Source organism: Falco rusticolus, chromosome 5 (genome assembly GCF_015220075.1).
Source record: "Falco rusticolus isolate bFalRus1 chromosome 5, bFalRus1.pri, whole genome shotgun sequence".
NCBI lineage: Eukaryota > Metazoa > Chordata > Aves > Falconiformes > Falconidae > Falco > Falco rusticolus.
This window is the reverse complement of record NC_051191.1, coordinates 85,502,451-85,526,817: the sequence shown is the minus strand read 5'-3', so window position 1 is coordinate 85,526,817 and position 24,367 is coordinate 85,502,451. Positions and strand designations below refer to the sequence as shown.

Below are 24,367 nucleotides of genomic sequence, written 5' to 3'. Positions count from 1 at the left end.
AGGGGGAAAATTTGAGTAGTGATCATGTCAAGATTATTTTATTTTCCAGGAGAAGACAGGCTGTGAGGCATGTAGAAGCCTGGTGTCCTTCTCATGCTTTGGTATTCATGACACAGCAGCCTCATGGTGCTCACACAGCGTTAGCCCTAAACATGGTCTGAGACTGACTACCTCATTACACTTCTGCATGGAGCACCTTCTTGCCTCCTCTGCTGAGTCCCTGTCTTCACTGCACTTTGGATGCCATGACAGCAGTCAGACCGCATCCTGATGGAACTTGTTGAGTCTCTCCTTCTTCAGAGGTCATCCAGATCCAGACCAGGCTCTTTCCAGACCCAAATATTTCAGCAGCGTGAGCCCCAAAGCCATCTTGTAGCTCTCTGCTTCCCCCTGCAAGGAAATCACCCCCTTCCCTAGGAGCTCCCCACTGCTTTCCCTTTCTCGTAACCAGCCATCCTTCACCGTCCTGTGTCTGTAAAACACTCAGCACGCACGGCAGCTGAGGGGGAGGGACCGAGGGGCTGGTGGAAGCCACTCAGATTTCACATTTATTTAATAGCCATGGCTGTGCTTGTTTGATTTATCTTCACACATACGTTTGACAGATATGGTCTCATAAAAACTCCACAGAGTAAAAACACCAAAAAGGCCTGCAGCCATACTGTGCTAGCATGCAGTCTGGTCTGGCTCCAGCTCCACAGCTAAGCAGAGATCAAGCTCACTACAGCTGGCAACACCCCTCGGATGGAAAACCTTTGAGTTTGCAATGCCCAAAATGAGGATGATCAATTGTAGCTGGAGCTGAGTTCCCCAGGTGGTGGTGTCTGGGCAAAAAATAAACAGGGTCCCAGTTTCCTCTTATCTTGAAATATCCCACTGCACTTTGTGCAATTTGCTTTGTTCAAATAAACTTACATTTGGGTGGCTAATCACAGCCTTCCCCCAAATCCTGTGGGACACAGCAGCGTTCAGAATATCGCAAGAAAGCTTATGATGATTTTTATAGCACTTCCAAAAAACCTCTCCCAAGTTGCAGCAATTAAAGAGTAAGCTTGCTTCAACCTTACCTTGCAAGTGCCTTATGAACTTGCTGTATTTGTGTTATTTCTAACACTTCCTTAAAAAAATGAGGTCTTATTTAATGAGTTGGATTCAGACTGTCGTGGTTCTGATAAATACATTTTCACTGAAGTGGAACTGTGCCTTTGTACAATTTGCGCACAAAGCGGCTACTATATAGTTTGGGATACAGGCTCCACAAAAACACAACTGACTTTAACATATGCATATTTCACAGTGTTTTTTTAAAGGGGAGCACACCTGAAACTCTCATTCCCAGCATCAAGAGAGGCAAAGTTAAAGAGCTGTAAATAAAGTCACAAGTGTTTTAATGTTGCTCAAAGGTAGGACTCCAGCTGCATTCAGCTGGTGTTTTATTATGCATATAAATAACAACCCCCCCATGTCTCAGAGCTGGCAGCACAGTCTGGAATAAGTAGCTCAGGGCCAAGAGTGAAAGACCCTGTGTTCCAACCTGCCGCTGTGGTGGCTGCTTCGTTTCTTTATACGTTACTCCCACATATAAAAAAATGTTCTTAATACTTATCCGTCACACAGAGATAGGATAGATCTTGCTCTGTTAACAAAAGCTAATGTGAACGTCTGTGTATGTGGCCCACAATTATCTCGGCTGGTTAAAACCACTGGAGAAGATTAGTGGGAGAAATTGTGACTGCCTCTCTGTGGGCAGATAAGATATTTGTGGTTCCCTCTCTCATCAGGAACAATTTTCCCGAGCTATAGAAATGTCATCTTTTCTGGTTTAGGTCAATAACTAAGGAGGTTGCAACAAAGGTTTGGAAGCCTCACATGTTCCTGACTTCAGACAGCCTGTTTTTGTTTATGGCTGTCTCCTCTATCGCTGATCTCCTAGCTGTGATGCAGGGTCAGTGATCCTCTTGGTGCCATACCCACCCAGTGTTCATGGTCACAGTGAGCAGCGTCACCTCAGTCACAACCTGTAGGTGCAGCTCAGCACGTGGCAGGGAGTTATTTTCCAGAGGTGAGGACTTCCAGGCAGTAATTCCCTGTCTCATTAGGGACACTTTTTCCCAGCTATGGAAATGACATTGTTTCTGTTTTAAGCAAACTAAGACGTTTGCAGACACTTTGCCTTCAGGACACTCTCACTGGGACTCCAGTTTTCTGAGGACTCTAGACAAGGATTGCAGATACTGCTCATCATGGCCTGGCTTTTTCTCCCCCTCTTGAGCTGTTGCTGGCAGATGAAAAAGTTAAGTCATCTTCATTAGTAGCTTCAAGAGATGGAAGGACACACATCAGACCAAGGGCCAGCTTCACACCACAGATTCCTTCCTTCTGGAGTCTGCGCCATTTGAAGAGAGATCACTTGTGGACAACATATTAATTACACCTGTTGTTGTACATGTCATTACACACAAGTGTCACACACACTGGGCAGCATCTGGGCTTGGACACTCAAGCCTTGACTTGCGGCAAGCTGACAGTGAAGACCCACAGTCTGCCATGAATCCTTTCAGAAACAGGCCAGCCTTTGCCAGAGGCAGGGCATGACAAGCTCCCTCAGAAAACTGCAGGCAACATGAAAAGTCAGGTCCCTGGAGTGCACAAAATGAAATAACCACATATGAGATCCAGCTATCATGAGAAAGGGGACTATCTACGCGTGAATACAGAAAAGGAGGCCACCCTCACACTGGTGACATAACCACTGATATGCAGCATTTCTATCCCTTCTTTTTCTTTGCGGATAGCTACAGAGCCGCAAGGAAGGTACTGACAAGCAGTCAAGGAATTCGGCTGCTGGTTGGCTAGGCAGGACTTGGGAGCTGGAGGGTGAAAGTGATGCATGGAAATTAAGTTAATTTTAAACCGCAGGCAAGAGAAGAGACTTACTAGCAGTTACTTAAGAGAAGCTGCTGACTGTTTAAATACCATTAAGAAGATTAATGTCGGCCCGCAGAACCACTGAAAAATTAGGGCTGAAAGGGACCTTGAGAGGTCAGACCAGTCCATCCGCTAACCCAAGGCAGGATCACCTAAACCTCGGACATTCCTGACAGATGTTGCTTAACTTGATCTTAAAGCTCTCCGCTCCCCAGGCAGTCTATTCTTTATTATCCCTGTCATTAGAAAGTTTTTCCTAACATCTAAATTGAGTCTTTCCTGCTGTGACTTAAGCCTTCTTTTTTTTTTTTTTTCCCTCCTCTTCTCCATCACAGACAGGGAGCAAAGATTATGTCCTTTTATGTGCTTAAAGACTTCAGTTCTCTCCTCCTTTGGGTTAGAGATTTTCAGTTCTTTCAGGCTTCCCCTGCAGGTAATGGTTTCTCGACTTCCGCTCCTTCTCCAGCTCTCTGCTGGGCTGGATCCAATTACCCCACATCCCCCCCTCAACTGATTTTCCATCACCTCAACACCATGACATAGCCGACTTGCCTTCAGCTTTTGATCCTTTTTCTGAAGAATTGCTACTTAACCCATCACTCCCTACGCCATGCTCGGGGAGTCCGTATTGCTGCTCAGGTGTATGACCTTCCACTTACCCTTATTTGTCTGCCTCCTGTTTCTTCCAACCTATTTGCCCACAGTTTTTAAATCTAATCCTGCCCAACACCGCACCTACAGTTTTAATTCATGTGTGAAATATGATGTCATTATATTTATCCTTTACAACAAGAAGAAAAAATAGTAAACCAAACTGGACACAGGGTGAAACCCTGCTCAGAACCACCTTTCCCTTGCACAAGTTGCTGGCCCTGGAACCCCGGGTGAGGTTATTCAGGCAGGGTTGTACCTACTTTCTGCAGGAACATGCTTTCCCAGCTGGCTTCAAGCACCCAGCTGCTGCGACAGTCACCCTGCCTGATAGCAGCCCGGCCTCTCCTGCTTCTCACCTCCACCTGAAACCTCCATTCTGTGGTGCTGTGCCTCTGGCTCGCGCCCACTCGCTTCCCCCTCACCCCCGCCACCCCACCGCCATCGCCCAGGTCCAGCCTGCCAGTGGGAAAAGCCCACTGGGACTGTCCTGGGACTGGGGCTCTGGGGAGCGCTGCGGGACAAATAAAAAAAAAAAAAAAAAAGAAATAAACGAGGCCGGTAAAAATATTCATTTCCTAGAAGCGGGTGAGGACGGGGCCTGGGAAACAAGGACGCCTGTAAGCCGGCCCTGCCAGGCAGGCTGGGGGCCACGGCGCAGCTCCACCTGCTCCCGCCCGGCGAACACCACCGCCTCCCCGCGGGCCCCCGCCCCAGGCCCCCGGACCCGGCGGGCAGCGCGGCCGGCGGCTGCCCCCTGCCGGAGTGGCGGAGCGAGGCGGCGGCTGGCTGCGCGCGCGGCAGCCGTTGGAAGCCGCGGGAGCCGTTAGCTCGGGCGCGCGCGCGGGTCTCCCACCTCAGGCGGGCTCGCACCCACCCACCTCAGGGAGGCTCATACCTCAGGCGGGCTCCCGTCCACCCCCCCACCTCAGGCGGGATCGCACCCTCAGGCGGGCTCCCATCCACCCACCCGCCTCAGGCGGGCTCGCCGGGCCCAGCCTGCCGGTGCTGCTCGCAGCGCTTCGTTGCCTCCATCCCCGGGTACCTAACTAGGAGTTGCCGCCGCGCTCAGCGGGTCACTCCTCAGAGGCCCCATGCTGAAATCAAAGGTGTCCCAGCGCAGTCCTGCCTGTCTCTCACTGGCTTCAAAGGTCAGTGGACACAGAGCTGAGCCCAGGAGGAAACAGGATTGCCTAGACAGGCCTCCCTGCTCTGCTCCCAGTGCCCCAGTCCAGGCTCCTGCCATTACCAGTAGTAATAATTAAGACTTTCCAATTTTTTAGTCATGATTCACTACAGGGATAGGACTAAAGACCAGCTGTGCTCTAAGGCATGAGGTGCTGCATGAAGGGACCCAGTGCCAGAGCCTTGAGACAGATCACTTTCTGCAGCGGTGGGAGAATACCAAAAGGTCCCCATATCCAAAGGCAAGTTTCACCCAAACACATTAACAACTAGAATTAGTTCACTCTGAGCAGGGAAAGCTCTGGTCCATATAATGAGAGGAACCAGCAAAAAACGTAGAAAACAGATCAAATCCCACTGTGTGCTCATAAAGGAAAGGCTTTTCTCCAAACCATCAACCTTTCAGGGGCTCTGAACAGAGCAGGTTTTGCAGAGTCACTTTTGCATCCCTGGAAAGTGCTGCTCTGGTGCCTTTAAGATTTAGTCCCAGATCAGTTCCACATGTGAGTCTCCCACTCTATGCCCTGGCTTCAGGCTGCCTGCACCATACCTGCGCCTGCTCCTCCCTGCACTCCACGGCTCCCAGGTGCTCCCTGGAAAAGGCTGTCCTCGGCCACGGAAAAGAGATGACCAGGTTCTTTGGCTGTGTTTAAATAGATGTACATTTCTAGTAAGCCTGCCCCCACAAGCTGTCAAGACTTGCCATGATTAGGAGCAAGAGCTGAAGAAGGACTAGTGTCACTCCTGAGCAGGGGACAGCGGTTTTACCAGCCCACTCGGGGACCAATGCGACCAGTAGAGGAGAGAGGAGTGATGGGAACATCAGTCTTCCTGACAGCTCTACCAGATCAGGGATAGGCAGGTAAGCTCAGGCTGTCCTGTCCTTTTGCATCCATCCCCCACCCCTTTGCCTGTTGGTTCTGCAAGTGAGGGCATTTCCTTACCCTGCTCATGGACACAAGGAAGGAAAAGGGGAAACCAGTAAAAAAAGCCCATGTGGCACCACAGCAGTTGTGCAAGAGACAGAACCTAGAACTGCCTTTGCGTTACAGGTAAACTGAAACCTGTCTCAGAGTCATAGATACCTTCTCCCCATACTGCTGCACCCAGGCTCCAAGAATAATCTTGGGCTTGTACATTAATCAAAACTGGCTGATCTCAGCTCATTTTTAGCTCTATCTAAACGACCTCACTCAGCAAGCCTCCAAGAGCACCTCATGCCCCCGGCCCCACACTGCGCCCATCATGCCAGCAAGCACAGCTGTGGCTTGGCTGCCATTCCCTGCAGCCTGCAAGGAGCCCACCTGCCTGATATGGATGTGCCTCCCAGCAGCACCAGCAATTAGCACATGCAGGAGAGGACCTGGGCGGGCAGGCTGCACCCCTCCTAATTGACTGAAGGAAGAGGAACACTTGAACTTAATCCAAAAGGAAGCACAGGCTCCAGCTTCCCCACATTCATTTACTTGCAGAGCTTGCCCAAACCTGCAAATAGGCATCAGCTTGCAGACAGGCAGTTTAGAGGAAGCGGAGTTAGGCCAGTATAAGTCAGCTGGAGGTGTTGACCCTTCTGGCAGTTTGGATGCAGACCCTGGGCTCAGCTTAAACATGTTTTCCTTTCTCCTTTATCTAGAAGAACTGGCCCTATCCAGCCATTATTTTCTTCAGCGTGACTCATTGCAACTACAAGTCCATTGTATCCTTCAACACTGTCCATCCAGGCCCTGCAAAACACACCAGGGAGAACTCCACCAGAGCACCTACACCCCTTCCATACAGGCAATTCCTGGGGAGAAACAGACATACTATCAAATATCCTATTTTTGGTTTTAGCCACACAAAGAATTTACCAAAACATGCTTTATTTTTCTAGAATGTCATATGTTGTAATAGTCCAGTTTAGTGCAAAGCTTAAGGCCAATACAAAGAACAACCATCTGCCCCATAGGTGATGATGATGGCATAGAGATACACCAGGTGACACGCACCAGGTGACATGCAGCAGAGCGCTCTGGTGGCAAAGCACCTGGAGCACACAGATCAAAACCAAACCAAGAGGTCGCTTCCTAAGCTAGCAGGCTGCCTGACAGCCATTGCTACAGTGTTACATGCATCAAAGCAGGGAGTTTTAAGTGGTTTTTAGCAAGTTACCAGAAAAGAGTGTGTTTGCAAAATGCATGGTGATGTGATCACATAACCCAGAGCTTCAATTTCCAAGCCTCTCAGAAACAGAGGTTTTAGGTTAAAGGGTTCCCCATTACATAGGGTGAAGTCCTGTCGGCAATGAATGCAAACATTACCATAAAACAATGACAACTGCAGGTGCAAAGGAGGAAATGCTAGAGGCGTGACAGTGCTTCAACATTTATTTTCCCCAAAGACACATAAAAAGAATTAAAACAGTTCTAAAAACCACAAAGCTTTATAACACTTCACAATACATAAATACTAACTGTGCTTCCTGCTTAGACTAACCAGCAGAGAGTTCTTTTATTCAGCCTTTTATGCCAGTAGGTGCAAAAAGCTGTTTAATTTACTTCAGGTACAGAACAAGTGACAGGATAAATGTATAGTAGAGCACTTCCAGTTTGGTTCAAGGCCAAGAAATTCTCCTGAGAGGGATGCTCTGCTGTTGACTGGAAGCCATGTTCAACAGATACTGCTCACATCGCGTACAGATGTCTGCAGTCAGCCAGTCTGCCATGGTCCCTGTGTAACAGCACAGAGGCTGTGCTAGGCAATGGGGCTCCAAAATAACAGGTACACTGGAGTGGGAGAGGGAAAAAGAAAAGCGGGAAAGCTGACCCAGGTTTCTGTTAGAGGGCATGGTGCTCTTCCACTCTTTCCCCACAAGCATGACCCTACATTGCTAAGTGATTGAGCTAAATGCATGAGTTCAGCAGAGCAGTTGGCTTCACTTTGGAATGTTACCAAGCACCAGAACACCTTAATTTACTGACATTTTCTCTCTATTGACAGTATGTCAGCCAAAGGGCTAATGGATATCAGTGGCTGAACTGAGGTTATGGCCAGAGCCTTATGCTGTAGGATTTTGTTTAAAAAAATTTTTTGCCGTCCTGAAGTATGACAGTAATGAGTCACTCAGACCTCTTTTGCAGCACCTGTGTCATAACACAGACCAAACCACTGCCCCACACAGTTAACTTCAATAGTGAACACTATCCCTGATTTTTGGCAACTTAAGTATGAGCCTTTGAACCAGAAACTGCTGTGACTATTTTGGCTACATTAAAGAATGGTTTCAGAGAGAAAAGATACCTGTTCCCCCAGTAGAATATATGACTGATCTGGAAAGAAGGGAAGAGATAATGTATGTTTCCAGTCCTAGATATTGCACTTACATGCATAAGGTCTGTCTCTTCCACTCAGAATTGTCAAAAGCTCTTTTTGAAATAGTTCCCTTTCTAAGGACAAAAAGTAAAGGGTGTCTGTATGTGTTTGGAAGAATTGAGAAACCCTTTGTGATCTTACTCTTCAGTCGGTTATAACTTAGACCATTAGCATATTTTATTTTTAAGTATGAAGAGGTTACTCCTGGCTTGTAGTGACAGACCCCTAGCTGTGGGGGACAGAATTCTCATACAAATTAAGCTGTCACAAGGAACCTTCTATGTCTGGGCTAATATGGACACTTCTGGACCCATAGCTGAAACACAAAATGGATTTCAGAGCACCTACATGTCCTCCCTTTTGGTCATCTAAAATCCACACCACTTCCAGAGAACTACAGACTACTAGACAGACCAGTGGCTTAAACCAGTCATTCAGCATAACATCCAGCTAACCAGCATAACACTACATCCTGCTGTCTGCATGTTTGCACACACAAGTAACTGGTAACAACTTCCAATGTGAAAACAGAACATCCCTGTCCCCAGCTTACCCAAAACACTCCTGGTGCTCTATTTTATGCAGCAACTCTGAGCTCTTCTGCTCTTGAGTAGCTGGGTCCTTCTCTCTGGAGAGTCTCAAAAGTTTTAGGAAGTGAAGTGGGAGATGTACACACGTTCTGAAGGGCATGGACATCTAGAATCACAACACAAGTCACCTGAGTTCTCAGGAAAACACATCAGGAAAATTTGCATGGCATGCAATTGATTTACTAGTGCACTTAGAAGACAGATATTAACACAGTGAACTTTCTGACCTTTGTATAAATAGAGCACAGAGTAATCCCAGCCAATTTACACAGGATGAAAGAAAGAAGAACCTGAGTTGTTTTAGCAGAGTATGACAAGAGATGTCTGTGACACCCTGGCTGCTTTTGCACCTTGTAATATTCTCTCTTCTATTTTCTTTGAAATAAATTAGAGGGTAGATTTGAGGTATCAGTGGGATGAAGGAAAGCTTCCTATGGCTGGGTGAGCTGCAGGGAAAACAGAAAATGTAAAGCCTGTTGTAAAGACTCAACTTGCCTTGATGCAGCAGTCACAGCAGACAACACTAAAAAGAAAAAAGTTCCCAGCATGATCATTTGAGTAAAGCTCAGCAGACACCAATATTGTAGCTAAGGGTGACTTTCCCAAGTAAGTCTTAATTTGTGACTGTGGCACAATCACTTGATGGCAAAGCGAGCAAGTTTAAAACTCCCCTATTCAGTTTGCCAGTCCTCATATTTATCCTAGTTTAAATCATCTGAAGTGTGTCAGCATCCATAGCTTGAAGGCTTTATCTGCAAATGCCCATTCCTTTTCACCCTAGCACTACCACCAGACAGTTACTCAATTCCCAGTGGTTGTTTACTTGTTGCTTATAATCAATTCAGTGCTTTACCACTGCTTCAAATAGATTTAAGTGAGTCTTAATGAGCCTGAAGGTCCTCTTTTCCTCTCCCATGAACAGAAAACCCCTGACGTTAAGTGGATACAAGTAGGTCCAACTTCTTTCCCAGTCACAGAGTCTGGAGTTCACTTTTTCAGTCCTCAACAGAAGATTCTGGTAAAAAGCCTCTTCCAGAACCTCCTCAAGCCCTTGACTGAAATTAAATTCAACCTTCAGGGCAAAATGCAGAGACAGTGATCTCAGAGAAATTGAATCTAATACTTGCACAATAAATTTGGTTATTACTAGCTTGATAATAAAAGTTAAAATCGAGATACCACTTCAGAGGCAAATTTTTCCACATCCTCTACAGCTGTAGACACTTCAGCCTGGCTTGTGCAGTAAGGCAAAACTGAAGGTCTCAGCAACCTGTTCCTATCCACTACTACAGCTGTTTGAATACTGAGTGTTTTCAGCACTGCTTTTTCACTCTTCACCCTCCTCATTCAGTCCTTTTGTACCAGCTCACCTGCTGCAGAGGTAACAGCTGTAAGGCCACTTAAGAAACATCTGCTTATGGCAGCTGAAACAGATCTGTGGAAAAGAAAGTTACTTGTGAATGCAAATAGGAAATACCTTTGTGCCAACAGTATCCACTGCCTGCCAAAGAGCACACACATAAACCAACCTTCGAAAGGCTTTAGATCCACATACAATAACAGAGGTCCAATAAAGGATAGCAAAGACCCAGGAATTAAAAGCTAAAAAGGCAAAAAAAGTCTTACTTGTAGGCCAGTGTTTTTATGATGCAGAGGTTTGGGGCAGCTGCCAGACAACAGGAGTTTAAAAAAAGGCTCTTGAGCAAACAATAGCTGTATTGTGCAAGAGTGTAACAGTAGCTAGTTAAGAAAGAGGGAAGAAGAGAGACATTCTTTGAGGTAGACTGCAGCAATCCCAAAGAGATTAAGTCAGGGCAAATTTGAATCCAATCCTGAAGCAAAAAATGAGTCATAAGGAAGCTGATGAGTTGCTTGAACTTTACAAAAAAGAACACATTCATACACAGCTGGCAGTCAGAAGTGATATTATCTTGAGAAGCAAAGCCTGAGAAAGCTAAAAAAACTTCAGCAGCAAGAACACAAAGAGAGTAAGAGAGCCATTTTAGAATAGGCAGAGAGCAGCAAGTTAAAGCAGGGTTGGTAAGTAAGGTGAGAAGAAAACAAGGATTCAGTCTCAGGAACAGACAATTATATAAGTATGTAGTATAGAAGTAGCACAGGTCTGCTAGTAAAACCCCTTCGACTCTGTCTGTACGGCTAAACAGTGAGGGCAAGAAGCTGACCCCTAAGCCAAGTAGCAGGGACTTCCTCACATCTGCGATGCAAAGGGCTTGTACTCACATCATCTTCTCTAGAGGGGCTGGTTGCAACACCCCCTCTGAAGGGGATTCTAAATAAGCCAGCAGTTAAGCAGAATGGGCAGCCAACAGTCCTGTGCTGCAGGTCATTCCCTGTCCCCCTCATCTCCCCAGCCTTTGCATCCACTCAGCAAGGTGGTTTGAGTCAGCACAACTCAGGTGTGAGAGCCTGAGTTAAGAGCCTTTGTTTCACTGTTTAGCAGTACCAAAACCTAATTAATTACTTTGTGATTTCAGATCTGGCCAACAGTCAGCTCTCCTAGTGTGGAAATAACAGACAAGAAGTATCAAGTAAAGGCTGAATTACTTTCTAGGCAACTTACACAGCTTAAGCCCGATTAGAAGCCATCACCGTATGTACCAGTATTAAAAGATTTTTACAGCCTAGGGCCAAACTCAGGTCAGCTGCATGAACAGGATAAGTTGAGACAGAGAGCACCTCAGCACTGGGGGCTGTGAAGCCAGCCAGCTGTTGAAAAGGCGGGAACAGCACAAAGAGAAGGAGAAGAAACATACCTTTGCTCTTGGAAAGACACCATCACTACCTCCTTGGAGGAAGCCTTGCCCTTCCAGCACCACCACTGCATATCTGGTTCCAATCAGGTCAGCAATGGTTGTTGATGACCACTTGGTAGGAAAGGGACAGTCCTATTGAAAGACAGAAGTTAAGCTGAAGGAAGCAGGTATTTGGGGAGTTTATCCTCAAAACTGGGTCCCAAAAGGCTCAGGAGCATTTCTCCCCAAAACTCAGCTTTTCTAGTGTTGGGGAGTATCAGTTGAGTGACAATACTAGCAGAGAAACTACTACAGAGGTTTCAGTGGTTGTTATAGTTTTCAAGCAGCTTTCTGACACCTCATTAGGAAAGCAGGTCCCTCTGTCACCACAGTAGTTAATATCACCTCCAGAGCCAGTCTCTGGGAATTTTTACCCTTTGGCATGGAGCCCAGCACAGATGGAACTCTGGACCTTCCTAGGTACAGGATCCCTTTCCACCAGCATAGCACACTCTTGCCTTCTCTCTCCCAAGACCCAGTGGCCCCACACAAATGGCAGCTGTGGTCTGGTGGCTGACCAGGAGACAACGGTGCTTTTATCCCCAGATGGAAAGCCCAGCCCACCTGCACGCACACACACGCCCCCTGCTGAATAAAGAGGTCACACAGTTATGGCCAGTTTGGAAACTTGCCAGTGGTGGGGCAGGGAAGGATGTAGAAGGAAGCAAGGGCACAGCACACCTTGTCAGGGCACAACAGGGAGAGTCCAGGATTCAGAAGGTTGCACAGAAGCACACAAACCCCAGTATTGCTCCCACAACAGTCGTTCAGAGCCTGATGACTTCAGTACCAAATACATTTAAAAGTCACTGATGCTGTGCTATCTATATTTTGACAACCATTTATTCCCTTTACTGCAGCTTAAAGGATGTTTGTGAACATAACGGAATCTAGAAAGAGTGAGGGGAGACTGAGAAATCAGAACTACCAACTGGGAGTCTGCTGGAGGAAGCCTTGATGGACACTTTCAAGTAATGCAGTGCTATTTTTCCTCTTCTTGTATGAGGAACAACTTTATTTCATGTCATTCAAACTGGGAAGCCTCCACAAGAACACTACAGCATCCCGTCTTCTCTTAAGCAGTCTCCAAGGAGAGAATAATATCCCAACTTAAGATCAGTATACAACATGGCTTAAGACAAAAACCACAGAACATGCTTACTGTTCTGTGATCAGGATCAAGGTGCAAGCTCTGGTCATTACCAGATGTATCAGACCAAGCTTGCTAGCTGACATGCTGGACTTACAAGTTCCCTGCTTTGCAGGCCTCTCTCCAAAGATATGGACCTTCCTCTGCATGGACGCAGCTGCTGTTGGCCAGCATTCAGGAAACCACAAGGTTTAACGTCTTCTAGTGTGGGTGCACTCATGGGAGGACACGTGCAATTTGCTGCAAGACCTGGATAGGAGGAAAGAGTTTTAGGGTGCAGCAAACCAACTGGCAGCTTCTAAGTATTCACCCCAAAAGCTGAATGCTCAAAAGCACTACACTGCCTTCTGAAGGTAGCAAGGCTTACATCTCTCCCCCTCAATCCCCATCAGCTCAGATCACAAAAAACAGACGTTACAGTAATTATGCTTGTCAGTAAGCAGTGATGAGGCTTCATTAGCACCATTTACTTTAATAAAATCAAGTGGTGCACTTTCTACTTAACATTCAAAACACTCATTTAGCTTTTACTGTGAATTCCAGTTAGCCCTTTGGGGACATGCTATCTTTGTTTTGAAGCTGCAGGAGCTATACAAGCTTCAGTCAACTGCAAAGGAACTGTTTTCTAAGGCTACCTACCAAGACTCATTACTTGGTGTTGCAGCTTCTTCGGTAAAGTGTCTTCAGGTGATCAGAGGGAAAGTGTACAGTGAACCCAGCCTAAGGCTTTGGGAACCCAGCAGGCCACTGACTGTAGTTTGTCACCTGGTTTAGCTGTATGGCTAGAAGTACACTGACCTGTGCTGTTGCAGGGCACTACTGATGAGCTGGCTGAGGCAAGCCAGGTCCTGAAAGGCAGCTTGGGACTGGTTTCCTGCAGAACAGAGGACAAGATGTTCTTCACCTGCATACAAAAGACACCAGGCCCACTTCCTCAGGAGTGCTGCTGCTAAACAAAACCCAGAATTACCCAGAACTGACCAGAAAAGTTCAAGGCTCAGCCAAAAATGGAGTGGAGAGACAAATCAATGTGATACATTTAGCAACTTTATATTCCAAAAGAATAGCAAGTTAATTCCCCCTGCAATTATGAAGGTCCAGCCAAGCTAGTCAAATTAATCTGTTCTCTCTCACCCAAATTCAATGCAAATACTAGCCGCAAAGCTTCATCTGTTCAGGAACCAGCTTCACAAATTCCACCCTGTACAACTCTGAGTACCTTGGAACCATTTTCCTGGCTCCAGCTCACATATAGAAACACTTTAAGAGACTGTGCCCCACTAACCCAACTCAAACCCAATGCTGTATCTCAACAATGTTGTTTCTAGCTTCTCTAGAAAAGCAGAAAATAGATTTGTTTGTATTAGTTCCCATATGAAGGTCCTTCTAGTTTAGCAGTAATACATCAACCACAGGGTTCTCAAATGCTGAACATCCCTTCAAGTAGCACAGGCTTGTGCAAATAGAGCTAAGATTTTCTGCTTTTATTAATTCATATCCGTTTTCCTCCGTTAAACAACTGCATTTCAGACAGAAATGTTTACAGAAAACAGATTCCTGTTTGTGTGCCAGTGCATCTGTGCTAGACATGATATGTTAGGGCTTAAGTTCTGTTCCACAGAATTTCTGAATATGCTCAGACTGAATCCCAGAACCCAGTAGCCAAGCTTTCCATGATCAAGCCAGGAGTTAAAGAACTCAAGACTATGTATCATAGTTTACTGAAGAATGGTGCTCCCAAAATTCCTCCACACACAAAAGAGTGGGAATTCACCAGTGAACTTGCTTCCTGAAAATAAATCATGAAGCTTTCCTTCCACAAGCTCACACACCACATGAAATGCAAATATATCAATACGTCTAGCACCAAATGCCTCACTGTGAGGTAAGAGTGGCAATAGTTGTGGCCCATGTGGGCCAAACTCCTATGCATATTAAAACTTCTGCAGGGTCTAGTTTTAAGAGACCAGAGTAGACCTTGGTTCCGTAGGCTGCAGTCATGCCACAAAAAGCAGTGTTTAAATACAGTATGAGCTTCTGTAGAGGAAGACTTCTGTGAACCTCATAGTACCACATTCATTCACTTTTGAGAGACAAGATTGCTCACGCTAGGATTTGAACCCGATGTTTCAGGCTATGTGTGTGTGCAGTTCTAACGCCTGAAGTACTTGTGCCTCTCCAGAGTCCTTTCATTTAAAGCTTTACCTGAACTCCTGGTCCCAGCTGCTGTGCTGTAGTGCTGACGATTTTAACCTCAGTGCTGGCATCTTGGAGAGTTAAGAAACTCTCTCTTGGAGATTTCAAGGCAATGTTTGGTGTCACAAGCATTTCTGCAGGGGAGAGGGGGAACAAAAAAACCCATACACACCAACAAGGTAAGATACTGTGCTGTGACAAGAAAATTACAAATTTGATACCTACACATCAGAATTTGAGATTTGGCTAGACTTTATCCTGATAGTTACATAATCTTTTAGTTTTAGTTGATGGTCAAAATCCTGTTCTTTCACTTAGTGGACAGACAAGTTTGAACATCCATAAATAAAGGGTAAGTTGAAACATCTTTTGAGTCTTAATAAGCCATAAACAGATTTTCTAGAAAGAACTATTCTTATGCCATACCACCTCTATCGCATTATACATGCTATGGGAAAGATAAGTGAGCTTTCATTTCAAAGGCCATTCATTATTTTTAGTCAATGCTGAGTTCACTTGCATGCTTGGTAGGTCACTTTGCAGCAAGTACCTTTGGGCCTGCTCCCATTTTCCCTTGATGCTGCTGACCAAAGCTTCTGTGGTCGTTTTATTTCTGCCATCAGCTGTTCATGCCAGCTGGACTCCAATGGCACACGCTCTTTCAGCTTCCTCTCCAGCACCTGCAGGCAAAGCATGGCACCAGAAAAAACCAGTCGACAGAGCAAGGAGACCAGTGGTGACAGAACTGCTCCTTCAGCAGTGGCACTATTTTACAAGTGCCTCTCACTCAAGAGGGCCCTGGGCCCTGCACATGAGATACACATGAGAACACCTTTAGATGAATAGTAGAATACTTCAGCAACTTTCAGATTTGAAACCAAGAACTCCAGGCGTACTTTCAAGAGCAAAAAGCGTTCCAAATGGAAGAAGCAGTGGAGGAAGTAGGGAGACAATTATCTTTTTCCTATGAAGATATCACTTCCCATTTTCCTAACCCCGTGTTTTGGCAGGAGGGTCTGCCCAAAATTTAAGTATGGTTAATACACCCCCAGCTTCCAAATCCGAACCAGTAGCTAAGACATTAGCTTTCTATTCCAAGAAACTGTCCTATCAGCTCCAGAATCATCTTATTTTGCTATCATTAGATGCAGCACCAGGTCACGTACAGGCTTTAGATGAGGCTTGGGAGCAGCTACATCAACTCTGGGAGTCCTCTGTTTTTGCTCGATGATCACCTGAAAGGGCAGAAATTATGCTTAAGCAATAGGTCTTCCTCTACTGGAACAGCCTCCCATTCAGTGGCACAGTGGATGACTCACATCAGGATTTGGGAATGGGAGAGGTGGGGAAGGCATAACAAAGCTGAGCCGGGAAGTGCACAATGATGAGGTTTACTTACATGGATTTTTAGTAGAGACCAATTTGCCTGTGGCAAGCTAGGGGCAGTCAGAAGTGCTGCACAGCCCTTGGAGGCTTGCACAGGAAGCATAAAGCCTTCTACCCCCAGCAGCTCATGAACTGCTCTGAGAAGCCACTGGAAAGGGTTGTACTCAGATGTTAATGTCAGGAGTGATCCTGACAAGCACCACGGTCACATCACATTCAGCAATGAGAACTCAGCTCCAGGGAAAAGAGCAATTGAATGGGTTAACAAGACTGCAACAAAACCTGAAGCAGTAGACAGCTGTATGCATAAGCTACAGTCCTAGAGACTGGCTTACAGTTCCATAAACTATGAATAATAGCAAGACAGAATTGCAGGGCAGGTATTCATGTGGGACAGATTGTCTCACTTATCAAGCCCCATGCTCCCTGCATAGGGGAGAACTGACAAAAAAGTCAAGCTGCACATGCATGTCTTTAGCTGCCTTGTTCACCCACTCTTACTTTGAGGCTATGCCATTTACTTTCCCTCCGAGTACAACTTCAGAACACAAGAGAGTGCAGGTAGAACAACATTAAGGCTTCCCACACTAGCTGTGCTTTCATTCATTTGCAAATTAGACCACTGTTTGCTAGAGAAGCTTTAAAATAGCTTTGCAGATGGGGAAAACCTCATTTAAGAGCCATCACAAAGACCTGAGCAGTAGCACTGCATGCTTTCTTCTAGCATTTCTGACTAGTAGTGTTTGTGCTTCTCAACCACGGGGGGGAGGGGGGGGGGGGATAAAAAAAGAGAGAAAAAAATAAAATCAAGACCCAGTTCATCCTGCCACCTTGAGTTACTATTCTGTACTGCATTGATATAGTACACTGCAAAGAAAAAAGAACACAAGTATGCATTGTCTCCTTTCCACTACTAGTCATTTAGATATCAATCAAGAGGATATCTCCAGAGAAATGGCATAGCCTTATGTGAAAACTGGAGCCACAGTCAAGACAAGCAAGAGATGGGGTTTTATAGAGGTGCATGGTTTAGTTGAGGCTTTTAACCCCCCTGTACTCCAGCAGCACCAACAAGGGGAAAAAAAGTTGATGTCTAGTGTGGTATGCAAAGTTTTCACTTTTAAAAATATCAGTCTTTATTACAAGCAGAGTTCTGTCTAATCTTCTGCCAAGACGTCTGTTTGCAAAGCATGCCAATGCCACAAAGCCTTATGCCAATGTTTTAGATCTGCTCATTCCCAGCTCAAGCTGCAGCAAACGAAGAGCATCACAAGCCTTTAGAGACACCCCAGACATTTTTGTGTCTGGTCACCTTCAATCATCCATGTTGCTGGAAGCCCCAGCCACTTGAGTCAGCACAGCACTGTCCCCGAAAGGGCTCAGCATTTTGTTCACCCTGACTAAACTCCTGCAGTAGCTGGCGTGCGCTGCCTAGAGGCCTCCACCTAAGGCAAAGGACTTGCTCAAAAGTGCTTTTGCACTTGCACACATCCCACAACATCCAGGAAGGCAAGGAAACTAAGAGATATCAGGTACAGCTCAGCTCAAGGAGCCTGGGGAGGACAGAAGTGTCCAAGGTGGAAAGCATAAGCAGAAAAGCGTTCGTTTCATGAAAAGCATAATTGCTCCAGGAAAGGGAGTGGCTGACCACTGGAAGGAGAAAACGTTTACCTTCCAGCTTCATGAAAGCATGGCTACCCTGACCTAAAAAGTTACTGGGAATGAAGCACCTGGGTGGACAAACAAGGTGATCTTAATGTTGAGCTGCAGGTGAGAGGGAGACTCAGACACTTCCAGACTTGGAAGTACCTTTGAGAAAGGTAGGCTTTTGGAGAAAAGGTCTCAACAAATACTGCTTAGAAATGAGATAGAGCAGGTGGTTTCAAAGCTGCCCATTGACTCTAGTCACTCACCTTCCGCAGGGTGTACCTCTTATGCTGAATATCATCCAAAATTACTTCATAGGGAGAGCGGACAAATTTTTTTGGAGGTGTGTGACGCTGTGGTCGCTCAGTGGCCTTGTGTAGCCTCACACCATTCTGCAGTTCACAGATGACATTGGGCCACAGGGATGCCTCGGGGAAAACAGCGAGGGTCAACAACTGGCTAGAATGCACAGAGCAGCATCCCCTCCCTCCATGTAACAGGGCATGCTTAGCAACCAAATTCATTCAGAAACATGGAAGTGTGTCCTTAATACCCCCATCAACTCACTTCCAAATCAGGGCACAGTACCAGAGTAGAGAATTGCTTCTCTTTGCAGAAGTTAATTTACAACAAGGTATCTGGGAGATGTCTCACCAGGCTCATTCCCAAATTTTGTCATTAACTTTATGAACATACTTCAGCAATACACAGCTTCTGCTGCCAGGTAGCTAGACTCATTTTCCTAAATATCTACTTCCTGCAAGTGCTCCAGGTGCCAGCGTTTTTTTGTGTTACTGGATCCTAGAAAACACTGGGAATAAAATCCATTAAAATCCTCTGAACTTTCAGAAACCAAGGGTTTAAGGGCCCACAGACAAAAGAGGAAGGCAAGGGGAAAGAGTTCTCATGCTTTAACCTTCACAGCAGCATGTGTTAGCAGTTTCAGCCTGGAGACACAAGCTGATAACTCTGACATCTGCTCATCCTGTTCCTGTGCTAATATCTGAGGATGCTTAGGCATGCAGTGTAACTTAACAAAAGTTAAGACAGGAAAAAAAAATAATCAACTCAATAGCATGTTTAGACAACATTGTAATGGAAGTGCTAAGTCAACAGCTTATCTGGATCCCAACTGGCAAATTAAGTAAGAACAAGTGATTGTATTATAAACAGTGAAAAGGAAGCAAAACATTTTAGAAAACTGGCTTAAAACAAAGTTTCTGACCTAGATTCCTTTCCCTTTTCCACTTACAACATGAAGCATCCTCTCTCAACTTATCCCTTCGGATATCTTGGTAAAATATCAGAAGAGTCTTATGCAAGCTCTGACTGATGGCTGCCTTCAAGGAGACAGATTTTGTTGTTGTTGCATTGTTTTATCCCGACTTTGGTGCAATCATACCTCAACTCCAGAGAACCAGAACCATCAAAGACTGACCACATACTAGCCATATCACCTAGGCTATATTTATTATTGTGCAGAACACACAAAAGCCTCTGTGCAAACTGATCAGTATTAGATACCTTTGAAATGACTTATCCCGAGCCATTTGCACTTTCTAGAGTTCTATTTCATGTGGTGACAGAACTTTACTAAAAGATATGACCTGAAGAGAAACTTCTGTAAATGTAATATTGCTGCCTTAGTTCTGGGACAAGAATTGCCTTCAGCTGGCCACTTCAGAGGAACTTGTACACCCAAAACATTTCTCAGATGTAGGCAACATCATTATCACTCACACTTTCCTTCCCCTACTGACTGGAACACTGCAGTTACACTACTTGGGCCATCCCATGTATTGTCAAACTCTACATAAACTTCCCACATCTGTGCAATACAAAACAAATACTACAACACTCCAAACCCATTGCGTTCAGCTCAACAGATGAGTGGTAACACAGCTGTGTTCTTAAGAGGTCTCACTGCTTAGATTTCAAGGTGAAGATGGGCTTGTGACATGTATGGATAAGGTCTGCTGAAACTTTGCAACACTACATGCAATCAGGCTGTGGTCTGTGTTTCAGAAGGCTTGTTTTGTAGCAGTCGGCATGAAAAAGTCTGGTCCATAGAGAGCATTAGCTGCTCAGCACCACTCAAGGCATCAGCTCTCATCTGTGGGATCCCAGTGAAGCTGGCATCCTGGTTATTTTAAACTCAAGAGTTTGTCAGAGCGATGCAATCAGCTGGTGCTTAGGGACTTAAGGACTTGGAAACTGGAGGCAGAGGATTTGCAACAGACATCCTGCTTTTGGAATTCATGTCTCCTGAAGGAGCAGAGGCCAAATACACTGGCCTTCAGGCCACACGGCAAAGCCCGTGTATTTATTCATGTATTCCCCGCAGAAAAGAGCTATAGCAGTTGATGAGTTTGTGGTTTGAGATAGCCTGCCAGTTTATTTTAATAGATCACAAAATTGAGAATATGCCCAAACACACATTTCACAAACATTTTCATACGAATAGTTTGAGCACGCTTCAAAGCAAGTGCTATTTAGACAAAGGGAGCAAGTCCACAAGTCTCTCGGGGCTTGCCATTTGTCTCCACAGTCTCCAGACTACAGTGCATTTGTTTATGCTGGGCAGAGTTCCAGCCAGAAGAGCTGTTTGTTTCTGGTTGAGCCCTGACTGCGTAGGGCCTTGAAAAGAGCAAAGTAAGTTGCTTTCTTTGCCCCAAACACACAGTCCAAAATCTGTGGAAGGACAGAATGAAAAGGAAAAAAAGGCAGTGAGCAGAAGGTAGGAGCCACATCTCTAACTGCAGCCTCCTTCGCCCCTTTTTGCTGCTGGAACTGCAGAGCCACGAAGATGGACAGAGCTACTGGACTTCATCGCCCTCCAGCCCTGAACCAGCACAGACCCCACATAATAAGGGTGAACTAGTCCACCCCAGTACTACCACCAACAGAACAGTTTTCTGGGAGTTTTCAGTTCAGCTACAAGAAAGGAACAGATTGCTTTTAGCACATGTCAGCTCCTGCCAAGAGCTGGGGTTTGGGGCTCATTTGCAGAACAGCCTGAGTAACTACTTGTGGACACTTACTCCAAAGACTGCCTCCAATTTAATTTTTGGAGATGGTTTAAGTTGAACCACAAAGACAATCTTTGTGTAGAATAAGTGTCCACGTGAGGTTAACACATCAAATAGTTTAATTTCAAGTTCACTCCCCAGCTTGTTTTGCAGACAAGTCTTTAACAGCTTAAACTCTGGAACAACCTGAGAAGTTTTGTTTGCGTTCAAGCTCTACTTTTAACTAGAGGAGTCAATAGAAAGCCTCAGAGAACCAAGGTAGACAAAAAACGCCAATCCCCATAATGAAGGAATTAAATCCCTTACCCAGTGTTTTTCCTTCTTCTGAAGGGGATTTTCCACTGAATCTTCCACATCCATTTTTCTCAGACTCTGAGAAGCAAGTACGTCAGATTGTTACCTTGCACTGTTCAGTGATTCCCTATCTATCCATCCAGTATAAATTACTAATGTTAATCTGAAAAGCCTAGAAACCCCAAACATCCAAACTTTCAAAAGATACAATAAACTACTAATAAGGCGCAGAGACAGTAGCCTTTTGTATTGTGAAAATAGACCTTCAGCTAGGTACTTCATTTCTAGTGCAATGGGAAGGTTACTTTAAGAACTAGGTGAGTGTGTGAGGGTAGAGGGAATAGCATCTAAGGGGTAACCCCAAATGTACCTCTTTGGAGGTCTGGATGATGGTCACAAGCCTTTGAAGTTCCATATATTCAGTAAACAGACTCCTACAGGTAATTTCGTAATGGCTGGTAGCCTCACAAGGCCTGGACAAGTGCTCCTCACAGGCCTGAAAGAAGTGCAGCTATTTAAAAGAAATCTTAAAATGAAAAAAACATGGTAGGATGGAATAAAGCCAGATTCAGTTTTCTCATTCCATGATTAAAAAACATCTTCTCCACAGACCCTTTGTAACTTTTGCTTTTTTATTGCAGCTGCAAAGGAACAAAGAAGCAAGATGTCCAATTTTATATGTACAATAATGTAAGTAGCTGTGCAATTTATATAACTTGTTCTGTATAAGGTGTGCTTTGAAATAAATTAAGTACCTGGAAGGGGAAGCCTCCACTGTGGCCACAGCACAAAAAAAATACAGCAGGTGGAGACACTTGCCCTTTTCTTTTCCCCTGCCCTGATCAGACTGAGGGATGGGAAGTTTCTTGTACCTTTAAATTCTAGTTAGGAGGAAAATACTTGAGTTGAGACACTGAAATCCCAGTTCTTGCAGTAACATTTTTCAATATGCATTGTCTCCTAGGTATCAAATTCAGTGACTGTGTGCAGAAGGAGTTCACAGGCACAGCTGCGTTAGAGCCATGCTCAGCTTCCTTCTTAATTCTTTTCCACAGGCACTTGCACACACCTAAGATGGCTTTTGCCTTTTCCCTCTGATGGGAAAGCCACGTGCTCCCTCTATGTCCTCCAATAAGCTACCCAGCTTTTTCCCAGAAATAGTCTTGCCCCTTGGTTAACAGCATTGCCCCACCAACCCCTCTAAAACTGCTATATTTACTAAGTGGGAAGAAGGAAACCTTGATAACATCCTGCAGGGTGACTGCTGGTTTCATTGCCTCATCATCTAGTTTCAACATGAGGCACAGCAGCTTCTCCAAAGGATCACTCAGTTCTCGCTCCACTTGGCTGTCAATTCCCCAGTCCAGGGCTTCATAGATCACCACTCCTAAGTACTCCAACAGCTGCAGACAGAGACCAAGGAACTAGTACAGCACAAAGCATTGCTGAGAACTTCACAGCTCTCTCATCCCAGCCTTGTGCATCCCCTCAGGGCTGAGGGCATCTCTCAGGATGAGAAGGGCCCAAGATGCTGCTAGATGCTCATCAGGTAGCCCAAGAGACTCCCTAAATAAGCTAGTTTAAGATTTTTCAATGGCCTTATCTAGCATCTCTAAGTTACCTGTTATTAAAACAAAAAGACTTGTGGGCTGCTCCACAGTAGGCACCATCTGTGCGCGTTGTTTGCCAGTCCCATTGTCTTACCTGAGTTCAGTCCTAGCACTTTGTTCTATTCTTCAAACTTCAGGGGACAGAGTCACTCTCACAGGACACAGCAAATTTAAGCCCTTGACAGTTTCCAAAGACACCTGCATCTCCTGAGAGGGCCTTCTACTACAGCAGGGTAGTAGTACACCCACCACGTAACGAAGGTGAAGACACAGGCTTACCTTGTCCTCTGACTGCTGAATGCTGCCAACATCTGAAAAGGAAAAAAAGATGGGAGGGGGAGAAAGGTAACTGCATGAGCATTGATAAACAGCTTTTAGAATGCCTGTCAAGAGAGAGAAACTAGAAGAATTCTTGGCAATAAAGAAACAACCCCACCTGACTGGGGAAAGGAGGCCTATATTTGGGTACTCTTGGAAGGCAACACAGGATACCCTTCTTACTCTGAGCCTTAGCCCCAAACCAGCTGCTGCTGGGCATTTTTTTTTTGTTTGTTTGCCAACAGATATCTAACCATAAGGAAGGCACCGGATCTTTGTCTTCACTCTTTTATTACCCACTCTTGTCCCTGAAGAGTTAGCTTAGCATTGACTTCCGCAGCAGTGCAACCAAGTGGTGCACAGACAAGCCTGTTACCGTTTGCTGGCTCCACATAGTGACAAAAAGGGTAAACCATCAATCATAGATCCCTCATGAGAGTTACTATAACAAAGGAACCATACATTGGAAGATGAACAGAGCAGGACAACTAATAAAGCTTCAAACTCTTTATTTCAGATAACATAAGCAGTAACAATCTTTCATCCCAACTATTGCTTAGAACCAAATGACTGGCAAGAGCACCATCAGAAAAACAAGTAGGCTGTACTTCCATATTACCACTCACATACAGTCATTTGAAATGAAGTGTAGGCAGCAGAATAGCTTCATAACAACACAGAGAGAAGAGGAGGAGTGGGTGCGTGTGTGAAACAGAGTGGAAAAAAATTACCTCCCCACATTTCAGCTTGTTACAGGAACAGCCCTTGACATCCACAGCTACCTGTGCTCTTACCAGACTTGTGGTACACCTTGAAGGAAGCAGTGCCGTCAGCATGGATAAAAATACTTCCAGGACCTTTTATGAATACAGAATGGAGTGGTGGGCACAGCCCCTGAGCCAGCTGCTGCATTTTATAGCAACACTGAAAACAGATAGCCCAGGCTTGCTCCTCGCTTATAGGATGTTCAAAACACCTCAGAATCTCAGCTATAGAGACCTTCATAATCCTCTGCTCACACTGTGGATGTTCCATTTTCCCCTTTATCTCTCATCTCTATTCTTAGCCTAGAAAGCTTAACACCCCACTTTCTGGGAGAGGCAAGTGCTCATAGCAGCCTTTTATCAGTTCTGCCTCTAGTTTGCTCTCACCTCTCTTCCCTACAGGTGCAATTACTAAAGACAATTTTACTCTACATTTTTAAAGGGACACCACTTTA

General features: G+C 45.3%; 1 protein-coding gene across 2 annotated transcripts; it reads right to left on the bottom strand.

The window, feature by feature from the left end:
* Window positions 1-9,191: 9,191 nt before the first annotated feature.
* On the bottom strand, window positions 9,192-24,060 carry LOC119149268 (protein spire homolog 1-like). Of its 2 annotated transcripts, XM_037390354.1 has the most exons (14): window positions 23,943-24,060; window positions 23,110-23,141; window positions 22,459-22,623; window positions 21,591-21,716; window positions 21,233-21,298; window positions 18,164-18,325; window positions 16,031-16,099; window positions 15,415-15,544; window positions 14,874-14,998; window positions 13,467-13,542; window positions 12,766-12,917; window positions 11,480-11,611; window positions 10,076-10,140; window positions 9,192-9,228 (listed from the first exon to the last, which is right to left on the bottom strand). In XM_037390354.1, the coding sequence occupies exons 1-14, from the start codon at window positions 24,058-24,060 to the stop codon at window positions 9,192-9,194; spliced, it is 1,455 nt and encodes a 484-aa protein (XP_037246251.1). The 2 variants fall into 2 exon arrangements, 1 of the variants encoding a protein (XP_037246251.1); XR_005104632.1 differs by lacking the exons at window positions 9,192-9,228; window positions 10,076-10,140; window positions 12,766-12,917; ... (8 more) ...; window positions 23,110-23,141; window positions 23,943-24,060 and adding an exon at window positions 11,893-12,006 and having other exon boundaries at window positions 11,494-11,611.
* Between the last annotated feature and the right edge of the window lie 307 nt (window positions 24,061-24,367).

Coding starts and splice junctions, on each gene's coding strand:
- LOC119149268 (XM_037390354.1), bottom strand. CDS start 24,060: ATGCAGCAGCTGGCTCAGGGGCTGTGCCCACCACTCCATTCTGTATTC. Junction 16,100..18,163: donor AGAGGTACACCCTGCGGAAG/GTGAGTGACTAG, acceptor CTGCCCTTTCAG/GTGATCATCGAGCAAAAACA. Junction 11,612..12,765: donor GCCTGCAAAGCAGGGAACTT/GTAAGTCCAGCA, acceptor GTCTTTCAATAG/GACTGTCCCTTTCCTACCAA.